Here is a 23,217-nt window from a genome sequence, read left to right as displayed (position 1 = left end):
GTAAACAAAGATATAAAGCTAACAAGGAGCATGAGTGAATAGAAACGCTAAGCTCTCTCTTTTCTCTATCTCTTGCCGTCCCTCTCCTACTTTCACTCTCTAAATTTTTCTTCAGCAACTCAATAGTTTTTGTTCAAATGACAATGCTTTGACTAGAAAACAAAATTGGAAAAAGTTTTTAGGAAAGAGAAGGTTTTCTTTCTTCTACTTTTGATTTCGGTACAAGTTTTTTTTTTTTTTTTTTTTTTTGAGGTCAAGGGTGCGTAATAATCATTAAAATGAAGTCCAGATAGATGAATTACATCGTACATAGCCTTAGAAGGAATCGACATACAGAAAGAAGACGCCACTTATGCAAACAAAGCATGACAAAATAGTACATGAAGCCCAAGAAGATTAGTCCTCGACCTAAAGCCAAAGTTGGCTAGTAAGAAAAGCCTAGGTGCTAGATGACCCGCCACAGCTACCTGGGAACCAGAAGTAACCGACAAATCACACCACCAATTCTGCACCATAAAGTAACACTTGTTCATCACTACATCATGCCATACAAGGACCTTCAATAGCCTAAATAATAAACAAAGCTAAACCACCAACATACACCATCCAAATTCCTCAAGCAAAATTGAAATTTATCACTAATTAACATCCAAACCGAAAGAAGCAGCCAAATCACAACTATATTCATCGTCTGGGACCAGCAAGAACATAGTTCAACATCAACAAAGTAGGACATGAATTCAAAACCATCGAAGGAGGCGGCGCAGAGCTTAGCTCCAAAATCAAGGTCTTGGTTTTGCACGCCTTCACCTGAATGAGCAACGATTCCCCCTTAAGATGTGCAGCGACACATAAGCACAATTGGACTCCTCAATCGAAAGTGGGCAAATTGATGACAAAAGATAGAGGGTTGGATCTGTAGTTTGGATTAGGGATTTGAGGTTTATTTGGGGCTAATGAAAATTTGTTACATAAAAAGGGAGAAATTAAAAGATAACCAAAATATGGCAAATAAAGTTTCCGTATTGAAAAGTTTCTAAAGCCCACAAAGATCGATACTTAGATATTGAAGCACACCACCATATGAGAGCACTTCCACCGGGGGTGGGATAGGCCGGCACACAACCAAAAAAATGGCCCGGCACTTAGGGAAGTCTCTCCAGCCCACGGGATTGCCTGGCACCCAGCCTTGACAAACCTTGGGACCGGCCTGTATGACTCCATGCTAACGTTAAGGATGGAAGGAGCCATGGAGGGAAAAGGCAAATGGCCTGAAAGTGATGGCCCAAGTTCGCCAGAAAATTTAAAAAAATGCACCGACATCATGTTTGCATCAATACAAAGGTTTCCAACATGATTTATATGTTAGAAACCATAAGAATAGGATTGAGAACTTACCCAGGTGAAATGCAAGAGATTTCACCGAGATTGGACCTTGAACTCGTCAGAGTTGTCCGTTTTCCTTTGTTGAAATCACATGCAGGGAACTAAGCCCTCGAATTAACCACAAAAATTGCAACACAACATGATTTAAAGCTCAAGAACACAATACAGTGATAGAAGCATCACCTGGGTTAGAGATTGAGAGCTCAAGCTCTCGGCTTCAATGGTAGGAACTTGCACCATGCACCGATGCCACATGCAAGGGCATGGTTGGGTTCCTTGAGCTCTAGGGATTACAAAAATAATATTTTGTGTTTGATTTGTTGAAGGTTTTGAAGAGGAAGGAGAAGGAGAGCTCACGGGAGTGAACTGGAAAAGAGAGAGATAGGGAGAGAAAATAGATAGAGAGAGGAAAAGAGAGAGAGAGCAAGAGAGCCGGTTGGGGATGTAGAGGGAGAGTATAGAGGGTTCTAGTGGAACAGTGGATGTTCTTGACTTATCTTTTTTTTTTTAAATAAATTTATTATTTTTATTATTTTATAATAACAATAATAATATTTTAATAAAATTGATTAGGCTATTTTTTATTTAGGGGTGGATATACATTTGGTCTATTACTGTTTACTGGGGTCTATCATTGTTCACTTAGTGGATAAATGTACTGGGTGCTGGCACATTTGTGTTACAGGTGGAAGTAAGGGATGGGGCAGGCCACCATGTTTGGGGAGATAGGGCAAGCTACCATCTTGAACGAGATGGACCAAAATACAGGAAGCAATAAGGGAAAATAAAAGGGGAGGGAAGGGAAAATAAAAGGAAGAGAGAAGGGGGAAGGGAGGGGAAAACGGGAGAGAAGTGGTGGATAAGAGGAGGTAGCAGGAGGGAGGGATGAGAGAGAAGGGGGGAGGGGAGCAGACTGGAAATGGAATAAAAATGAGGGAGAAAAGACAGGGATGGTGTGGGAAGAGAAAAGATTCAGAGGGTGAAAATGGAAGGGGAAGAAAAGGAAGGGTTAGAAAATGATGAGAGGCAGGTTGATGCCAACCCCAAGCCGGAGCAAGGGGCGGCAGCGATGAGGTTTCCAATTCTAGTTTTTTGGGCGAGAGAAGAAGGCACGGGGTTCCAGGTAGGGTTTGGTCTTCCTTTTTTATTTTGTTTTACATCAGAATACATTAAACTTAATTAAATTGCACAAAGAGAGATTCAAATATAGGTGGAGCACAATGCTGACTTCACTAAACATAACTTTGTCCTTCCATTTTCAATCTCGGAAAATAGAATCTGCAAAATAGATTCAAAAGTACTGGGATATAAATATAATAAAGATCGATTAAAAATGATAAAATTATAAAAGAAGCTTTATTTTTTATTTTTTTTAATCACCAATGATTCTTAAAATTATCCTAACTTCTCACTTTGGTCATTGAAATTGAAAATCGATTAATATCGTCCCTGAAATTTGACTCCTCATCACTAGTTGTATGGGACCCCATGTATACCACGTCATAAACTAATAGTATAATTAACGAAATTAGATGACAAGGACGACATGAATGCCAAATTTCAAGGACGACATTGATCAGTTTTCAATTTCAAATGCCAAAATAAGGAATTAGGTTATTTCAGAAACCATTTATGATCAAAGTCCAAAAAAGAATGAATAGAGTTGAAAATGTTGGGGGAAATTGGACGTTATCTGGTTTGAATCTATTTCTTACTCACAACACAATCGGTAAGCAGCGGTGTTTGAGAAAAATCAAAGCAATCCAATCCATATTGGGTGTCTTGGCTGGTGGAGTTTAGCAGTTTAGGCCTAACCTCAATAGCATCTTATGTTTCTCTTTTCAAAATTTTATTGGTCTAGGCCAATTACAGTACACATTCATTTAATTTTGTTACTGTTTCATCTAGAAGTTGCACTTTTACACACCTTTCAATTGCAATGAATAAATTAAACACAACATTTTACTAACTTGTCAGTGCTTAAGCGCTTTTGGTGTGTGCGTGTGAACATATATAGACATGAGTTGCTTAAACAAATAGGTAAATGAACAAAGCATGAATAGTAAAGCCGTAAAGGAAATCATGTTAAACTAATGCAAAACTCATATATATATATATATATATATATGCTCTAAAAAACTTCAATTTCAGTGTAATATGTGTACGCTAATCGGTTTGTATCTGTTTATGTTGAGATGCGACTACGTATGAGTGGTATGCATGGGCATGCTGACGTGGCAAGTGAGAAATCCAATTTGTACAAGCAACTTAAGAGATTTTACTTAATTTTTTAAATTCTATAACAATTTCAAATTAAGAAAGAGAAAATCAACTATACTAACTTCTTGATGAGTTGGTAAGTTGGTATTTTTTTTTTCTTTACCCAAATTTTATTATTAGTTTACTGATTATTTTGTGTAAATTTTGATACTTTAAAGCATATTTCCAATGTAGGACTTGTGACTTCCTTTTAAGCAAAAAGTGGTCAAACAGTTGAATTTTGAAATGATTCCAATTGGAGGGCGTTTGTGAGTTTTCAACTTGTTTGTGTCACATTTTCAGAATTTTGTACCAAGCAATTTATTCATGGCAATGAAATAAGGGAGCACCAGGCAAAGCTGTCAAAGTGATGTTTTAGGCTTATTTGGGCTTTTTGGGGTCCAAGATGGTGTCTTTTTAGGCTTTTTGTCTGCTGGCAGATTCTCCTTTCCAACTAAGGATTACGTTTCCTAGTTTACTTTAACATATTTTGTTTCCTAGTTTTTAGAAGGCATTTTCTAAAAAGGATTTTATTGTGTAGTAGTATAAATAATTAACTAGCCATTAGGGTTCTCAACACATCAATTTGGAGAACTTGGGTAGGCTTTCATGTTTCAAGGTGTTTTCAATAATTTTTCAGTAATATTTTTATTTTTTATAATGATTATACATAACTAGTCCCTTTTTCTAAGGTGACGCCACAAGTGTAATTTCACTTAGGATAAACACCACGTGGTTGCATGAATAACACCACGTCTTAAGGGTTGCATAAATTTTCAAAGGATTTTCATAAAACTTAATGAGTGTTTCATGTTCACATTCGATTTGAACGTCTGGATAGGTTGCATATATGATATACATTTTAGATTGGAGGTTTAAGTAGAGCATATTTTAGGAAAACCTAACCATCAAAATATGCATGGGTAACTCATAAGTAATTGAGAGAACTATGTATATTTTGGGTAACTCATAAGTAATTGAGAGAACTATGTAGGATTGTCAAGGTGCTGACGGAACCCTAGTGTTTTTTTTTTTGTTTTTTTATAAATTGATTTTCAAAACGGTTTCCTAGTTATTTTTCTTTTGCCGATCTTTTAAATTGTTTTTGTTAAATTCGTTTTTAATATTTTAAATCATAAAATCAATCTTTTCAAAACTTTGTTTTAAATAATTAATTAAGGATTTGTTTTAAATATAAATTGTTATAACAATTCTTGTGTGGAACAACCTTGCATGAGCATTCTTACTATAACAACCTTGTTCTCTTGTAAATGTTTTTATTCTTACTTTTGTAGGTGGTAAAAAGACCTTAGTGGGCCTAGAGAAAAATGTCATGCATGCCATTTTTGTTTGATATATCTAATGGAACTGGATCCTCTCCTAAGCTCCGGATGGGGATGCTCATGAGCAGCCCATTCGGGGCGTTCAAACTTGATTCAACGGCTGCAATTATTATAACTTTTAGAGGGGCCCCTTATTTGGAGCCATTAGATCAAATTTCAACGGCCTGAATGAGCTGCTCAGGAGGATCCCTATTGTGACAGCCAGTTCCGGATTTTCGAACCGTAGGGGTGAAATGACGGTTTTGCCCTTAGTATGTTTGTTTCGTTGTGTGGTTGTTTTTGAGCTTGGTTTGGCTGGTTGTGGATCGCACACACTTCCCCACACCCCCTCACCCTTTCCCTATCCCGTGCCCTGTCCCTTTCCCTCTCTCTCCCATTTCCATTCCCACACGTACGGACACACCCAAAAACACACCAAACCTTCACAGATCGAGGAAATTAATTACATATTCGTGCTCGTGAGGTCCGTAGGAGTTCAACCATACCCATTTCAGGTAAGGATACCTTCGTTTTCACGTCAAACTCGAGATACCCCGATTTGGTCACTGTTCATGCACACGTTAATTCTTGTGTTTTTAGGAATTTCAAGCTTGTAGGAAGCTTGGTGAGGTCCTTAGGAGGCTCGGGGTGGTTCGTTTGAAGGTTTTGGACGTCGGGATCGTGAGTTACAAGGTTGGCCGGAGTTGGTGGTGTTTTCCCAATGAGATTCCGTGTGTTTTAGCACTTGAAAGTGGTATGGATTTGTTCCTCTCATTGTAAGCTTCATTTTGGTACTAATTTTGTGAAATTTGGTTGAAAAACGAAGAAGTTACAAGGTTTTGAAAATTACCCGGTTTTCCAGCACCGGAGCCTCGCCGGAGAAGACGACAAAATATTCCTAACGGCGTTAACGGAACCCATTAAAGTTAACGGAATATTCCTGACGGCGTTAACTGACGCCGTCAGTGTGCCAAGCATGTACCTGTGCGTAGGGGCGAGTGCGACGGTGGAAATTTTTTCTAAAAATATAGGGATGTTCCTGAGGTTGAGTAGATCACGTTGGTGTATTCATACACCCCATTTGAGCATTGTATGAGAAGTTATTTCATAAGGTTGGTTATGTGCTTTAAAATTAACGTTTTTATAGTTGTTTCGAATATAGGTGAGACCTATCCCGAGGACGAGCGCGGTCACTCGAGGCAAGGGGTTTACGACCCTTCTACATACCAGTGAGTGGGCTTTTGGTTTTCCGTATATACCTATATACTTATACTTTTCCCAGAAAGTGAAATGGAACGTTTATTCGTTTATACGCCATGCTTATTGTTTGCCATTTAATTACACATTATTAGTTGCATATATATGTGTATTGGTGCTGTGGACGCACAGGTAAGTACCAGGTAAGTTATGGTTTATGTTTATATTCAGTAGTGGTTGAGATGCATAGAGAGCTCATAACCTGCACCCCGGTGTTAGTGCTCCTGCCCAGAGTTGGGCTCAGTCATTCACGTGATGTTCACCTCCCGCACCACACGCTCATCTTGGATCCAAGTTAGGAGCACAGTCATGTCGTACAGACCACTTTAGGTGGTTCCGACTCGTAGGTGACCCGCGATTATTCGCCCAGCCTTCACGTGATCGTAACACTTGAGCGTACTTATATTACACCCAGTCCTGTCGTACATACCACTTTAGGTGGTTCCGACTCGTGTGCAGGTATAGTTAGTGAGATGGAGATTTGAGCTCTAGATTCAGCCGTACAGGTCACGTTATGTGACTCTGGCTGACAGATTACATGGCATTGATTTGACATTCTTGAGCACTTGAATTCTATTTAGAGACATTTGACATGGCATATTTCGGAGCATGATTTATATATATTTATATTATATTTTCTAGGAAGTATACAGGTCTTACGACGAGGGGTTAGAATCTTGTTTATGAAATGGTTTTTGAAAAGCTTTGTTTTTGCCCACTCACACTTTCTGTTTTGCGCCCCTCTAGGTTCTAGTTGGCTAGCACTTTTGATGGCTTCCCTGAGGATTTCCCCGGCATATCTGACAGATTATTACCAGCGTAGGACCACCTTCGGGTGTGTTTTTGTAGCGTTATTTTCTCCCGGATTGCATTAGGTTTTCGAGCACATGGTTACGTCACTTCCACGTGATAGCCAGCATGCCCTGATTTTGATCGGGATGTGTCACCCATCCTGAGTTCAAGAGAGGATCCAATTCCATATCTAATTAACTATTTTCTTAGTCCAAGCTATCATCTACGCAAAAGGGACAAAATGAGTGGGAGAGAAAGACCATCAATGCACCACTTGCACAAATTAACTTTATAAACAAAATTTTTGTTGTCTAAACTGGATTTTTTTTAAACTAAAATGTTGTAAAAATAAATTAAACTACCATAAACAAAACTATTTTAAAAACTATTAACAAGATAAAGGATGCCTGATTCGATTTTTCTTTGTTAAATTAAAATGCTGAAACAATTATTTAAAAGAGTAAATAAATAAAAACATTACTAGCTGAATGTTCTATGGATTATATTACCATGCAAATCAAATGAAAGCCTACGAAACTTTTTTTTTAATTTCTTTTATCGAAGGTTACTTCATTAGCAAAACTAACATAGTAAATAATTAGACGTCCAAAAACATTATCCACGCAAACAAAATAATGGACCTCAAAAGTAACCCAAAAGTCCAAAACATAGTTTTGGCCCACAACATAAACAACCCAAAACCTAATCCTAATTGCTTTCTTCCAGCTCTTCCGCCGAAATCACCTAGTTTTGTAAAATAGAAGTGATAGGGGAAAAAAAAAATTCAATACAACGGCTAGTTGACTCAGCTAGCCGTTGTATTCAAAATTTTCATACCATTCGTGTCGGTTATAACCGACATGATTGCAATTAATCAAAATTATTCCTGTGTAACCGTTACTATTTGTGTCAGTTACAATCGACACTATTGCGATAAACAAAATTATTCCTGTCGGTTATATTCGACAGGAAATCCGACAGTTTTAAGCAAAAATTCTGGCCAGCCCTCTGGTCCTTTAGCCCTTTCAGATTCCGTGGGGCCCACGAGCCCTTTGGCCTAACCTTCTATTAGAGACGATTTTCAGACTATTTTCGGCCCTCTGAACCTTTTGGTTGGAGATGGTCTTACGAATGAGCACGCGACCAATTATGAGCAGTTCCCTCGTGATCTCCTTTAAAAGGAAGTACTTTTCCAACACATTCACATCTCAGTTGTTCCAACTCACGAAATTTTCAAATGACATATTGAATGCTTATAAGTTATAAGGCCCTACCCACGCTCCTTTGAGGCAGAAAACTCAAACCCCGGACCTAAAATCACCTCTATTTCCCACAATATTTACAACAAGCCCGCGCACTTTTCCCATTTTTAAAGACTTATAAATGTTGATTGAATTGGTAATTGAAACATTAGATCCTATTCTGCCCTCCATGGCCCTTACTGAGTTTTTCTAGTATGTAGACAGAATATTTACAGGACAGTTGCGGGATGTGAGTGTTGGGTTGTTCAATAGGGTTCGTTTGGAACTGTCTTTTAAAAAAAAAAAAAAAAACCGCTTCTACTGAAATGCATTTCAGTAAAAATGCTTCTATCAGAAGTGGACTGAACTTTTTACTAAAAATGAAAGTGATAAACTTTGTAAGCCCAACATGGTCCACCACCAACATCTCCAATATTGTCATAACTTACTAGGTATTGAGTTTTTTCACAAAAAAAATCGATGAAATTATATGTAAAAACTCACATAGATTAATGGTATATTATTTTGTCATATGACAATTATGAGATCTTATTTTCCAACAAAAAGTGCTCCTTAAAGCATTTGAGTGCGTAACTAAAAAACACTTCTAACTTTTTCTATCAAACATGATTAGAAACACCTTTTGGTATTCTGAAAGCCTTTTAATTATTTCAAAAGTATTTCCAAACAAGTACAACTATTGATTGGCCAACACTCGCAATACTCATCCTATATTGAAAAAATTCATCAAACCTAAAACCATTTCGAATACTTAGAAGAAAAATACTATTAGACTAAAAGCTAAGCTTTGATTTTAATAATATCATCCATTTGACAATTTGTGGTGTTGGGAGAATGATCAAATAGATTCCTTAAGATTTTAGCCAAAGAAGAAAACTATAATTTGAGTTCGACTATGGCTTAAGACAAATTAATATTCTTCAAACTGTGATATAATACTCAGAGCTCCAACTAACTAGTGCTCTTTTTTCTTCACAACTTAAAGATTTTACTCTTTGCCATACATATATGTACATAAATTTAGGTGGTGAGTTACATTAGACAGTCACGTTCGACCTCAACCCACCGAAGCCACGAAATAGGGTTCATTGGTCGTGACCTATATAATATATAGTAGTTGAAACTTTGGCATATTTGGTTTCCAAGTAGAGAAATGACAAAGAGATGTTACCCTCCCTCAAATAATATATTTCTTATTTATTTATTTATTTCTTTTAATATAAAAGTAATGCCTAAGAATATATGAAAACCTTGATGAACATATCCCACAAAGAGAACCCAAGTAGTTGGTCTTGTGTGCCTTCCAAAGTGCAAAACAGACCTACCCAAATCTGCAGTATGCAGAAGGGGTGTGCTATCCACACACTCCAAATTACTTCTCACACACCCATTGTTAATTTTTGTCCGTTGATCTTAATTCATCCGATCCGATGATAAAAAATTAGAAAGGTGTGTGAAAAGTAAAATGGAATGTATGGATATTATACTCCTATGCAGAATACCATGCGCATCTATCGGTATATAAATATCTTTATGCTTTCTAAGTAACTGTGGATGTGAAAGTTTACAAGTGACCATTTGCCTTTTTTTTTGTTTATTTTATATATCATTAGGGTATATAAGGGTTTAAAATTAATTAGAGAAAACTAGCTTTAACTTACGAGGAGAGAGATTCAAAATTGAATGTAAGCAAGTGGAGACATAGTTGGAGAATAGAATCTCACAACGCTATCATATGACAAAATAATATATAATAAATATATAGGAGTTTCCACCCCTAATATCATTGAAGCATTTTGTGATAAAATTGTGACCTAATAATAAGTAGTTAAGTTAGAGAACAATATCAATAATATTGTTCATGGACCACGCTAAGCCTATAAAGTTTATCATGGTATCATAGCAGCCTATTCTTTCGGTAAATCATGGTCCCAATCTACTAGGCTCGAATTTGTCTCTTTAAGTTGAGCTTTCAAAAAATTTGCATTATCTCTAGTTTAAGGATATTGAATGACTGGGCACTTGTCAAGTTGTGTTGGTTATAGTCTATGAATGATGTGTTCAAAAAAGCAAAAAGTCTCGTGTCGGCCATCTTACAAAACAAATCGCAACTTATATCAAATGGTTCCACTTCTGATTGTGTCAAGCCCTTTTGCATAAAAATCTCATACCTATTGATTGCATGGGTGATTATGTGGAGACAATATTGATGCTATTAGTGGTGGATTGCGTCCTGACTCTTTGAAACTTTAACATGGTATCAGAGCGAGTTTTCAGATTTGAGTCCAAATTATTGGGTTCTCTTACAAACATGAGAGATGTAGCTTTACGTTTGGTCCACTCCAAAGTGGTCCGACTTGAGGGGGCATATTGAATAAAGCAAAAAGTTCCACATCAACCATTTCACAAAACAAATAACATTTAATATCAATTGGCTCCACTTCTAAATTTCTAATTGCACTAAGGCCTTTTGCATAAAAATACCACACATATTGATTGTACGTGTGATTAAGAGTGGACAGTATGGATGCCATTAGTGGTAGATCACGACCTATCTCTCTAAAACTTTATCATGATGACTGAGCTCTCGAAAAGTTATGTTAGCTTTGATGTAATGACTCGACCAGTTCCCGTTGTGGGGATTCGTTTCCCTTATGACCCCATGTGAGGCCACTCGTGAGGAACATGTCGGAGAATAGGATCTCACATCGGTGATATGACAATAATATACAATTAATAATATCAGTGAGGCATCTTGTGTGATAAAATCCAACACCTAGTAATAGGTGATTAAATTTGAACAATATCAATGATACTGATGATCAACCATACTACCGACAAAGTTTCACAAATTACCATAATTTACAAGTTGAACTCATGTCTGCAAATTTAATTCAAACTCAGACCCATCAAATGAAAAAGTCAAGCTTTCAAGCAAAAACTACTTAAAGCTAATAAACAAAGCCTAAGATTGGTTGGAAAAGTTTATAACTACTAAACATTTGTGATAAGATTGGTTCGAAATTAGATCAAGCTAGATCTGTAAAGCTTAATCCTTATTTAACTTCCAAATTAAAATATTGAAATCTAAACGTTTCATTATTAGTAAGCCATTGACCTGCCCTTTAAGTTCAAGGTTAGTTAGCCCCACATTGTTTTTAGTCAAGCTTGCGTACATATATAATGCACATACCACACATGTATGCACATATAGTTTTCCAAGGATACGATGTCTATTATTATTTTAACGTAAGAGGTATTCCGTAAGATGTTGGTGCCAGACTAATTTTCCTCCTCATGCAAATTTAATACCACATAAAATGACATCGTATTTTTAACTTTTGAGTCAAATGGTATCCTAAACCAAAGCCGGAGCTACAAGAGATGCATCCGTGAAAGCTTGAGCTTTGATTGGGAATTTCAAACCTTTTTGGCTATACGCTTGACCAACCTGTAGTTGATGGGGGGTTTAATTTTAGGGCAAGGATTCTTTGCCCTCCCACTTTCGGTGCCCTCCCACTTTCGGTGCCCTTCCATGCCCTCCTGTTTGTGTGGTCACGGTTAAGTCACGTCAACATTTTATATTACTATTCATTATTGTCTTATTATCTATATAAAAAAAAAAATGTTGACGTAGCTTAACCATGACTAGACAAAACAGGAAGGCACGGGAGGGCAGACAATCCTTGTCCTTAATTTTATTAAAGAAAGAAGGGTCGATATAGTATCGTGATGTCATTGTTGAACATATCAATAACTGTTTAAAAAATAATAAAAAAGTAATGTTATACATACTATCTATTTGTACGATTTCTCTAATAGAAATGGAAATAGTATATTTGATAAAATAATTAAAGGATTAGGAGGGCACTTTGAATGTTTCTTTTTTGGGGATTAACAATTTACTGTTTAGTTTGTGTCTTTAGTTCGGTTTTGTGTAAAACGCTTAATTATTCTTACATTGCTTAATTTATATCAAGTTAATTCAATTTAATTTTTAAAACTAATCCAGTTTAACATAGTCCGCTTAACAAATAGGAGTAGGATTCTCTCTCTTCATAGTTTTCTCCCCGAGTAATGTTAGAGAGACTAAATTTGTAGACTAAGTTTTGTAAACTAAATAATATAAAAGTTGATGATTAGATCATTACGTAAACGTTGATAAACGTGCTCAAATCTTATTGGTGACACATCATTTAGTTTACAATTTTAGTCTATAAATTTTGTTTCCCTAGCATTACTCTCTCCTCTCCTTCCCTTCCCTCCTTTCACACTTTCCTTTTTATCTTTATTTCTTTATAAAATAATCAGTATAAAATACTAACATTATTTAATCATAATCATTTAAATAAAAGAGAGAAAAATACGAGAGATTAGAAGGGAATGGAATCATGTACTCCTAACAATCGGGCCTAAAACTCATTGTGAATTGGCTGCCTGTACCCCACAACTGCTGTGGCAGTTCTGTAGTAACCTCACATACCAAACCCAAAATCTAACTACTCCTTCTTCCTCTTTCTCTTTTTTTATGCTTTTTTTTTGTCTCTCTAATCTTTTACTTTCTTCCCTTCCCCTCAACCTTTTGCTTTCGCTTTTGTTTCCGTTGAAACCGCTCTCCTTCTCTCCTCTCTCTCTCTGTCTCTCTCTCAATGCAAAATCCTCCAACGTCTAAATTGCTGACTGAACTTTAACTTCAAGATATTTCCCATCAAGCCCAACAAACACTCCCACCACCTCTCTCTGTGGATAAAATTCACACCTCAAATTCTCCATCAACCTCGCTTGCCGGTAACAATGGCGGTTCTCGGAGAGACAACCGAAGCCTCAAACAACTCCCTCTCCCACAAGATCACCGCTAAAACCCCATTATTCAACCTCAAACTCTACGCTGTTATAGCCATCCTCGTCCTCTGCCTCCTCGCAGCCGCCCTTCTCATCTTCCTCTGCCTCCGTATAACTCGAGCCTCCCGAAAACGCAAGATGCGCGTGAAGCACAGCTCCGGCTCAATCCCCCTCGTCTCCAAGGAGATCGCCGAGATCAAGGAACCGAGTCCACGCGCCGCCTACAATGGCGAGAGAAAAATCGGAAATGAAAAGTTGAAGGAGGCTCCGCTGGAGGTGACGGAGATCGTTGACATCGAAAGAGGGAAAGGGAACCGGAGCGGGTTGGAAAGTGACGGGTCGGGCCCGCATAACATCGGGTGGGGCCGGTGGTACAGCTTGAAGGAGCTGGATATCGCGACACGCGGGTTTTCTCCAGAGAACGTAATTGGAGAAGGAGGATACGGCATCGTCTACAGCGGCGAGCTGCAGGACGGATCTGTCGTGGCCGTCAAGAACCTTCTGAACAACAAGTACGTGAATTTTATTACTCAGTGTAAAAACTATTATTTCCATTTTTTTTTATTTCATGAAACTATTTTCTGTGCAAACAATTAAATAAATAGGGGATTACTTAAGGAAAATGATACACATGTGTCTGGTTATTATTGTGATTAGGATTAAGATCCAATCCAAGTGCCTTCTAAGCTCTCTACTCAATAATGTTTTTCGAACCTTACGAAAATCTTGAGAAATCTCAAATCGTGTTTGTTTATCGTACATCGTGCAGTAAAAATATTTTTATTTAAAATTATACATAAACTGATCAAAACTGATCGCATGATATACAATGAACGGACTTGAGAATCCTTACAAAAAGGATCCTGGGATCCTCATTCATGTTTTTCGTGGTCAACAGTTAATAATTATTTTATGGTATATTTGTTTTTTTTAATATATTTAATTTAAAATCTCCAAAGTGGGACTAAGGAGCGGTGGTGGTCCTTGTGGCTTAAAACTTACGTCTAAAGATGTGTTTATTTATGTCTGTTGCACAAGAGTACGTGTGTAGCTTGTTCTATGTAAGTTTCGTGCTGATGGAGACAAAATCATAACAGGAAGTTATTAGAACATCTCTTTTAGACATGTCAAATTTTAAGTATAAAATTTAAATTTGACAACTTATGTGACATTTTGATATATTTTAAATTTTATTCTCCACTCAACATGTCAAATCTTAGATATAAACTAAAAATTCATATTTATTTTCTTTGCGTTGATAATGAAAGAAAATGTATAAAGATATTTAAACATTGCATTGGTAATGGAAAGAAACAAAATGGCAAACCTTGAACCAATAAAACTTAAATAAATTTGAAGCTACTGTCAAATTTGGTAGCAAGGGAGGAAATATGTTATTCTATGTTATGCTACATCAAATTTGACTTCTCGGTTGCAAAACATTACTGTTGTCTTTTTTTACCATTATTGCTGAGTTAGACATTTTGATATCTCCTTAGATATGCTCTTATAGTGGTATTTCAAGCTAATTGAACACTAATATCTATTTTATATTGTTGTATAAGAATGTATGATTGATTTAAAATATAGTCACAATAACATTTTATTAACTAAATTTGTTGTCTTTTTTTTGTCATAAACTAAATTTGTTAAAAAAGGAGAAACGGAAACAATTGCGTTGATTTGCTTTTCTTTTTCTTATTACGTGGGAGTTCTGGTGTACATAATATTTTATTTTTTAATTATTCTCTATGTATTATGTCACATCAATGATATAGACGTTGTATAATATACTTTTTGAACTTGTAAAATAATATTAATAGTCACAGTTTGTAGACCAGAGTTTGACTGACATGCTTATCTTTTGATAAAATAAAATAAAGTAAAAGAGACGCCCTTTGTGCTTTTCTCAATTTTATTCTTCCTTTCTTTTTTTATTTTTATTAGTTATATTCCAAAACAAATTATGACCTGTTACCTCTTGCTTTCTGGACTTCCAATGTCTCATTACTTTGTCTGATCTTCACACGAAATTTGTTTTCACTTTTGATTGACCAAACATTACTTTGTCATCGTTGTGATTTGGATCCCTATCGTTGTGAGGATCCTAAGATTAATTCATTGTACTCGTTCACCACATATATGCGGCAATAAATCATTTGAATTTTTAATCCTATCTACATTGCATAATGATTTGTGACCATAGGAAGTTTGGTGAGCGGCTGCGATGATTTGATCTCTAAGATCCTTATAATGAGAATCCGGAGAGGATCCAAATCCCTAGTGTTATATTTGTGGATTAGAGCAATTTGCTTAGGTAGTGTCTGCACTTTTGCATTCAAATTCGAATTTATGTCTTCGTAAGTTAGAATTAGGTTAGAATATTGCTTGGTAAAAACATATGCTGATGTTAATGCATATACCGAAGAAAGCTACTAGGAGCAAGAGGAAAAACAGTTGCCTGTAAAATTATATATCTCGTCTGCTGATTTGAATTCCGTATTCGTATTATATTTTTGTCAACTCGAAACTCATCGCTGCTTGTCATCTGATGCATAGGGGTCAGGCAGAGAACGAGTTTAAGGTGGAAGTCGAAGCCATTGGGAAAGTAAAGCATAAGAACTTGGTGGGTCTAATTGGTTATTGTGCAGAAGGTGCTCAAAGGTAGAACTTCATTATCTTATCCTTTAGGGAACTGAGATCGATGAACCTCTTTTCTCCTCTAACATGCCCATGGGGACTTTTATTGATCTGCAGGATGCTTGTGTACGAGTACATTGACAACGGCAACTTGGAGCAATGGTTGCACGGCGATGTTGGGCCTGTCAGCCCTCTGACCTGGGATATTCGTATGAAAATCGCCATCGGGACAGCAAAAGGGTGAGATAATTTTGCTTCTCCTTGTTCATTTCACTTGTTCTTCCCTTCTTTTTAAATAAAAGAAAGTGAATCCAACGTGAGGGTTAATTAGTCTAGCAGTCGTACAACGAAAACGTGTAAAAGATTTGTCATTCTCATGATTTCCTTTATATCGCTACGAGAATACTTTTCATCCGTCTGCTTCAGATCAACTTATGATCCTTGTTTCTCTGGCAGGCTGGCCTATTTGCATGAAGGGTTAGAACCCAAGGTGGTGCACCGTGATATAAAATCCAGTAACATTCTTCTGGATAGAAAGTGGAACGCAAAAGTATCAGATTTTGGTCTGGCCAAGCTCTTAGGATCGGAGGCAAGCTATGTGACTACACGCGTTATGGGGACATTTGGGTTAGTTTATTCTCAAATCCTAATGATAACTACCATGATGCATTATCAAGGCTTTGTTATAGTGATTCTTTGCTATAATTTTCTGTAGATATGTAGCTCCAGAATATGCAAGCACAGGTATGCTTAACGAGGGGAGTGATGTATATAGTTTCGGAGTTCTACTAATGGAGATAATTACAGGAAGAAACCCAATTGACTATTCCAAACCAGCAGGAGAGGTAAAACTAATTTCTCCTCTTCTTCAGTTCTTCCTATAGAAGCATTGCATCAGTATCATAACTGTTTACAGTTGCTGTATATCAGATGAACCTGGTTGATTGGTTTAAAGGAATGATCCAAAGTCGCCGTGGAGAGGATGTTGTTGATCCTCTGATTGGAGTTCAGCCCCCTCCAAGAGCCATGAAGCGAGTATTGCTGGTTTGTCTCCGATGTATAGATCTAGATGTCCATAAGCGACCGAAAATGGGGCAAATTGTTCATATGCTTGAGGCAGATGACTTCCCTTTTCGTTCAGTAAGTCCTTGTGTTTGGTACTTTATAGATGCACTGCAGATAACTCGCGTACTATTTTTGACAAGTTTCTTGCCAGATTGTTATTTGTTCAACATTAAGACCACGGAAGCACCATCATCCCCTCAATTTATGTTTTCTGCAATTTCAGCTTCCTCAGTTTTCCGTTTATGTTTGCAGGAAACACGATCAGCTCGATAAAAATCCTCTCCCTTTCCCGTGCAGCTGCATCCAGTAATGTTCAATATACAGCCAAGTATGCCCCGCCGCCGCCCGGCGGGGGGGGGGGGGGGGTGGGGTGTGTTTTAGTAACGAAGATTGAGGTGGAGATGATAAATTTTTTGGCCGATAAATGGCAGTTCTGAGGCGCCATGCACACCATGATCCTCCGTTAGTAACTACAGAAAAGAACTTACAAGCATTGAATGTGTGCGTATATAAATTTCTAATTTCTCTTTCCTGGTCTGATAGATTCTGTTGATATGTTCAGCACCATACTTATAGATGAGCTTGTAAATACGTGCTTATGTGGTATTTTAATATGTAAGGTCTGTTAAGAATCTTCATTTCCTTATCAGTTTCGGATGAAATCCGACTACTTTTTACTAAATGTAGTTTGAGTAAAGTAGCTTTTGAGACGGACTTCGGGGATTTCGAGTCTCTCCATTTAGCATCCCTGTGGATTCAGAAGTACTCAGAAAGACAACCCAAATATTGTTGCTCCCTGCTGCTATGAGTGCTATCTGCTGTCACCAACATTGCAAGGCAGTCCCTCTGTTGGTTCCATGCATAATTATTGGTACCATGACTTGCCGTTCATGTCAGTGTTTGTTGCATTATTTACCTACCGACGGATCAGTGTCCACAAAGGAACAAGGGAGCAAACTCTAATAGGATGTTATTGCGTTGCAAGAAAGGAAGAAGGGTACCCATGAGGGGGCTGGCCAGTGGCAACAGTACTAGACATTGTTAGCCAATCTTTACCCGAAAAAGCTTAAGCTGTCCGGGAATTGATGAAGTGCAGATCCATCCTTCACGTGGCGGATGATGATTAATGTAACAACAGTCACCACTATTGTCACGCCTCAATCCCGACATACATCGAAAATCAACACATGACAAGGGGAAGTAACGTTCGTTGAATATGGCATAAGTTACGGAATGAAGTACTTTAACTGATAAACCAAAATAATTATGAGGGTGGCTAGGTCCTCCACCAGATTTTTACAAATATGTACACTCCAAAAAGAAGCACAACTCTTGCTAGACTAGGAACAAGAGAGGATAAAGGGGTAACCTAACACTCCGAGTCTCTAATAACTGCACTGCTACCCCACCCACGGACTTCTCAAAATCTACTAAGATTTGTCACCTGTATGATTAGTGCCTATACCATCGGAATGGTGCACCGGGCAAACAAGAACCCGGATAAGTTGCAAAGCTCATGTGAGTGACAATAATACAACGTATGTGAAAATCAATAAAAACAAACCATCGATCACAATCTATAAACATCAAGTATAGAATCATGCTTTATGAAATCATAATCAAGTCGCTGAAAACTCTGAATGAGTCACCTAGACATCCAACGACTTTTCTAAGTCAAAACACAAGGTTCTCAAAACTATAGTTCACGAAAAACACTAAAAACTAGGGCTAGAGTGACGCAGTTCGCCCAAAGCCTACATAAGTAACCAAACAGGAAGTGGCCCCCCATAGCGGATTAACCAAGCAAAGCCACCCCTCAGAAGCCATGTAGGTGGTGACCCCCCCTTCGCGGATTAACCAAGTAGGACCATGGTCCCCTACTAGCCCTCGTGTTTAATAAACCATTCAAATATATATTTTAAAACACAATTCATAAACAATTCAAATAGGCAAATCACATAACATTTCATAAAGTAGATTGATGGCAAACTTTATAAAAACAATTATTTAGCATAAAACATAATTTAGAAATCCATGTTGTATCCACAAAGTATATTAGCATGGGAGGATTTCTAGGTAATAACAATATCACATATATTAAAGTCACTCACCTGGAGTCCGCGCTAACGCACCCTATCACGATAATCAAGATGTCACATACTATCATTGCCTAAAACAAGGTACAAGTCTACAATTAGAATTTCTTTGATAACTCATATAACCACAACTTCAATAGGTTCTTCACAATAACATTTTAAGAGAAGTTGAACCGTCTCTCAAAGGTAGGGTCTTTGATCCTACGCCACTTGCTTTGTAAAATCCAACCACTAGACTTTTTATTCGTAAGTTCCCAAGGTCCTTAAATATTACATAAAATAACATTTCAAAGTTTGCTGGCGATTCAATGGTTGGATCGTCGTTTGTCAAAATATTCAAGTGGCGAATCTTAACAAAAATATACTTAAACGATGGAATTTTGTTAATTGGATGTTAAATATGGAATTGGGCATCAAATTTAGCTTAGGGTGGTCAGGTGGGGTCTTGGCCCATGTGTTGCTGCATGCAGCAGCCTGACGCCTCAATAAGCCAGAAAGTTCGACTTTTTCCAAAAATTACCAAATTTTACCAGAATGAAAATCTCAATGAGTAGAGTAAGTTTTATACATGTGGCCAAGTCCAATTTGGCCAGGAAAAGCCTCGCACCCATCGAAAACCCTAGAATGGGTGTGTTTCGATTCTCCTTCCTTGGTGTTCCACTGCCCGTACAATTGGTTGGGTCTTGTTCCTGGGTCCAAGAGGATTAGATTAGGGGTGGTGATGGGTGGTGTAATTCGTCGAAACGGCGAAATCGCTATTAAAACTCCATGGGTCACCCGCACAAATTTACACGGTTTTGGACTTAAAAATCCTCAAATCTGGGCGAATAAGGTAGATGGGGGATTATGGAAGAGGTTGCAGGTGGTGGATGTATGAATTTCAACGAAAAAATGGCAAAAATCGCTGGAATCAAACCAGGTTAGTGGTGGGTGTACGAGTCGACAGGAATGGCTCTTTCTTCCTAATTGGTCCTTATTCCCCTCCCTCACTTCTGATTGGCCCCTTAAACTTGTGCCTGATTGGGCCGGTCCTCACCTTTGATTGGTTACCATTCCCACATGGTGGGAGTTTTAATTAATTTAAAATCTATAGTTTAGTAAAATGACTTCAAATGTCCATAACTATACTGTTAAAACCCAGATTCGCAAATAGCTTTCACTTATGTGCTCGTGGTTTTGAAATCTATTCGAAAACATTAATTGTGACCTCGGAAGGTCAACGAATTTTAAAGAGTAATTACAAAAAATTCAAAATCGATAACTAATCGATTTAATTCTTAAAATTAATGGAATTAAAATTAACTAATAAAGATAACGTAAACATGAAATACGAATTTAAATAACGAGATACGTAATGAATAGTGAAATTTCGGGGACAGGATTTCACAACTATCATGTGGTCTACAAAATATGTTTAAGTAGATAATCTCTCTAGCATCACTTATATAGTTTAAACTGTTCAAGTGCGGTTAGATATTCTACTAAATATTTTTGACATTTTGCAGTTAGACAACCTAAATTCAGCAATTTTGTGGGAGCATTATAGACAACTTTTCAATGCTATTATATTCCCACTACTAATCTTAATATATTCGAAAACATTAATTGTGACCTCGAAAGGTCAACGAATTTTAAAGATTAATTACGAAAATTCAAACCTGATAACTAATCGATTTAATTCCTAAAATTAATGGAATTAAAATTAACTAATAAAGATAACGTAAACGTGAAACACGAATTTAAATAATGAGATACGTAATGAATAATGAAATTCTGGGGACGGGATTTCACGTTTTTCCCTTATTAAAAAAAGTTTAGTCCCCTAAACTCAATGCACCTCAGTCAAACAAATGTGGATAGTGTTGGCACATCTCATCCTCTAGTTCCCAAGTCGACTCCTCCACACCATGATTGTTCCATAACACGTGCACCAATGAAATAGTCTTGGTGCTGAGAGCTTTCTCTCTCTGATCGATAATTTCAACGGTGTACTCTTCATAAGTGAGATTCTCCTTGACCTGAATAGGCTCATAAGAAATGACGTGAGACGGGTCACTACGATACCACTGAAGTGAAGATACGTGGAACATTGGGTGAATGTGTGACAGCTCTGGCCGTAGCGCAAGGCGACATGCAACCTTGCCCACTCTTTCCAAGACCTTAAACGGCTCAATGTACCTTAGACTAAGCTTTCCTTTACGTCTGAATCTAAGAAAGCCTTTCATAGAGGAAACTCTTAGAAAAGCATATTCTCCAACGTCGAATGTCACCTCACGTCTGTGGGGATCGGCATAACTCTGTTGTCGACTCTAAGTTGCTAATAAACGTGCACGAATCATGGAAATCTTTTCTGCAACAATCAGTATTAACTCTGGTCCCAGTAATCAAAACTCTTCTACCTCGTCCTAGTATAAAGGAGATTTGCACATTCTCCCATAAAGTGCCTCGTATGGTGCTATCTGAATACTCGCCTAATAGTTGTTATTATACGTTAACTCAATCAACGATAGATGTCAGTCCCAGCTACCTTTCAAATCAAGTACACATGCTCGAAGCATATCTTCCAAAATTTGAATAGTGCGCTCTAACTGACGATTGGTTTGAGGATGAAAAGCTGTGCTGAAACTCAACTTAGTCTTCATAGCATTATGAAGGCTACCCAAAAACGAGAAGTGAAACGGGGGTCACGATTGGAAATAATAGACACTAGGACTCCATGCAACTTAACAATCACATCTAAAAAGAGTCTTGCAAGTCGTTCAAGAGAATATGTATTCTTAACAGCAAGAAAGTGAGCGGACTTCATGAATCGGACGACAATAACCCATATGGAATCATGCCCATCTCAGGTCCTCGGTAAACCTGTCACAAAATCCATAGTAATATGCTCCTATTTCCACTCGGGAATAGGGAGTGACTGAAGTAAGCTCACAGGCTATTGATGCTTTGCCTTAACTTGTTGACAAATCAAATAATGTGCGACGAACTCAGTAACCTCTTTCTTCATATTTCCCTACCAAAAACTCTCACAAAGATCTCGATACATCTTTGTATTCCAGGGTGAACAGAAAAAGTGGAAGTATGAGCCTCTTCCATAACCTCTCTCCGTAAATCTCTGACATTCGAAACACAAAGTCGAGTTTCAAAATGAAGCACACCGTTGTCAGAAATGGTAAACTTGGGCCGTGTACCTGCTTGTACATCATCCATGATTCGAACGAACTCTGGGCTCTCAATCTGGGATGCTTGAATCCGTTCAATCAACGTAAGTTGCACAGTAAAATCTGTGAGAAGATTATCACCACTTTGATCAATCAGTTCAATCTCCATTCTCCTAAGATCCTCCGTTAACTGACCAACCTGAAGTGATAAAGCTGCTACACTAGCTAAGTGTTTCCGACTCAAGGCATCAACAACTACATTCACCTTGCCAGGATGATAGAGAATCTGATAGTCATAATCTTTCACCAGCTCTAACCAATATCTCTGTCGCAAATTTAGCTCTCGCTGACTGAAAATATACTTGAGGCTCTTATGATCGGTGTAAATTTCACAAGACTCCCCATAAAGATAATGTAGCCAAAGCTTTAATGCATAAACCATAGCAGCTAGTTCCAAATCATGGATTGGATAATTAAGTTCATGCGGCTTAAGTTGGCGAGAACCATAAGCTACTACCTTGCCGTGATGTGTCAGAACGCAACCCAATCCCTTACAGGACGCATCAGTGTATACTACAAAACCTCCAGAACCAGATGGAAGCATAAGTATAGGTGTAGAAACGAGTCTCCTCTTCAGCTTATCAAAACTAGCTTCACACTTGTCATCCTAAACAAAAGCAATATCCTTCCTTGTCAGTTTCGTCAGAATAAACGCCAATGATGAGTACCCTTCAATAAATCTACGATAATATCCAGCTAAGCCCAGAAAACTCCGAATCTCAATCAATGTGGTAGGTCAACTCCAACTAACAACTGCCTTTACCTTTGCAGGGTCCGCCATGATACTATCCCGTGAAATCACATGGCTAAGAAATCTAACACGATCTAACCAAAATTCACACTTGCTAAGCTTAGCATATAGCTACTGATCTTTAATAGTCTGCAAAACAAGCGTTAGATGTTCCTCATGTTCAGTTGCACTCTGTGAATAAATCAAGATATCATCAATAAACACCACCACGAACAGATCAATGAACGGTCGGAACACCCGATTCATCAAGTCCATGAACATAGCAGGTGCATTAGTTAGGCTAGACAGTAGAACCAAGAACTCATAATGAACATAGTGAGTCCG

The 23,217-nt window shown here is 37.6% G+C and overlaps 1 protein-coding gene across 1 annotated transcript; it reads left to right on the top strand.

Moving 5' to 3' along the window:
- The first annotated feature begins 12,779 nt into the window (after nt 1-12,779).
- On the top strand, nt 12,780-17,507 carry LOC137729792 (putative receptor-like serine/threonine-protein kinase At4g34500). Its single transcript, XM_068468813.2, has 7 exons — nt 12,780-13,632; nt 15,680-15,784; nt 15,878-16,000; nt 16,217-16,387; nt 16,476-16,605; nt 16,691-16,900; nt 17,078-17,507. The coding sequence occupies exons 1-7, from the start codon at nt 13,073-13,075 to the stop codon at nt 17,096-17,098; spliced, it is 1,320 nt and encodes a 439-aa protein (XP_068324914.2). The 5' UTR covers nt 12,780-13,072; the 3' UTR covers nt 17,099-17,507.
- Nucleotides 17,508-23,217: the final 5,710 nt, after the last annotated feature.

This window comes from Pyrus communis, chromosome 10 (assembly GCF_041283825.1).
Source record: "Pyrus communis isolate YQ-2024b chromosome 10, ASM4128382v1, whole genome shotgun sequence".
NCBI lineage: Eukaryota > Viridiplantae > Streptophyta > Magnoliopsida > Rosales > Rosaceae > Pyrus > Pyrus communis.
This window is presented reverse-complemented; position numbering and strand designations above follow the sequence as displayed.

Bases quoted from the DNA above. Each gene is read 5' to 3' on its own strand.
- LOC137729792 (XM_068468813.2), top strand. From the start codon at position 13,073: ATGGCGGTTCTCGGAGAGACAACCGAAGCCTCAAACAACTCCCTCTCC. The intron at 13,633-15,679 runs GTACGTGAATTT...TCTGATGCATAG, and splicing joins AAGAACCTTCTGAACAACAA to GGGTCAGGCAGAGAACGAGT. The intron at 15,785-15,877 runs GTAGAACTTCAT...ATTGATCTGCAG, and splicing joins TGTGCAGAAGGTGCTCAAAG to GATGCTTGTGTACGAGTACA.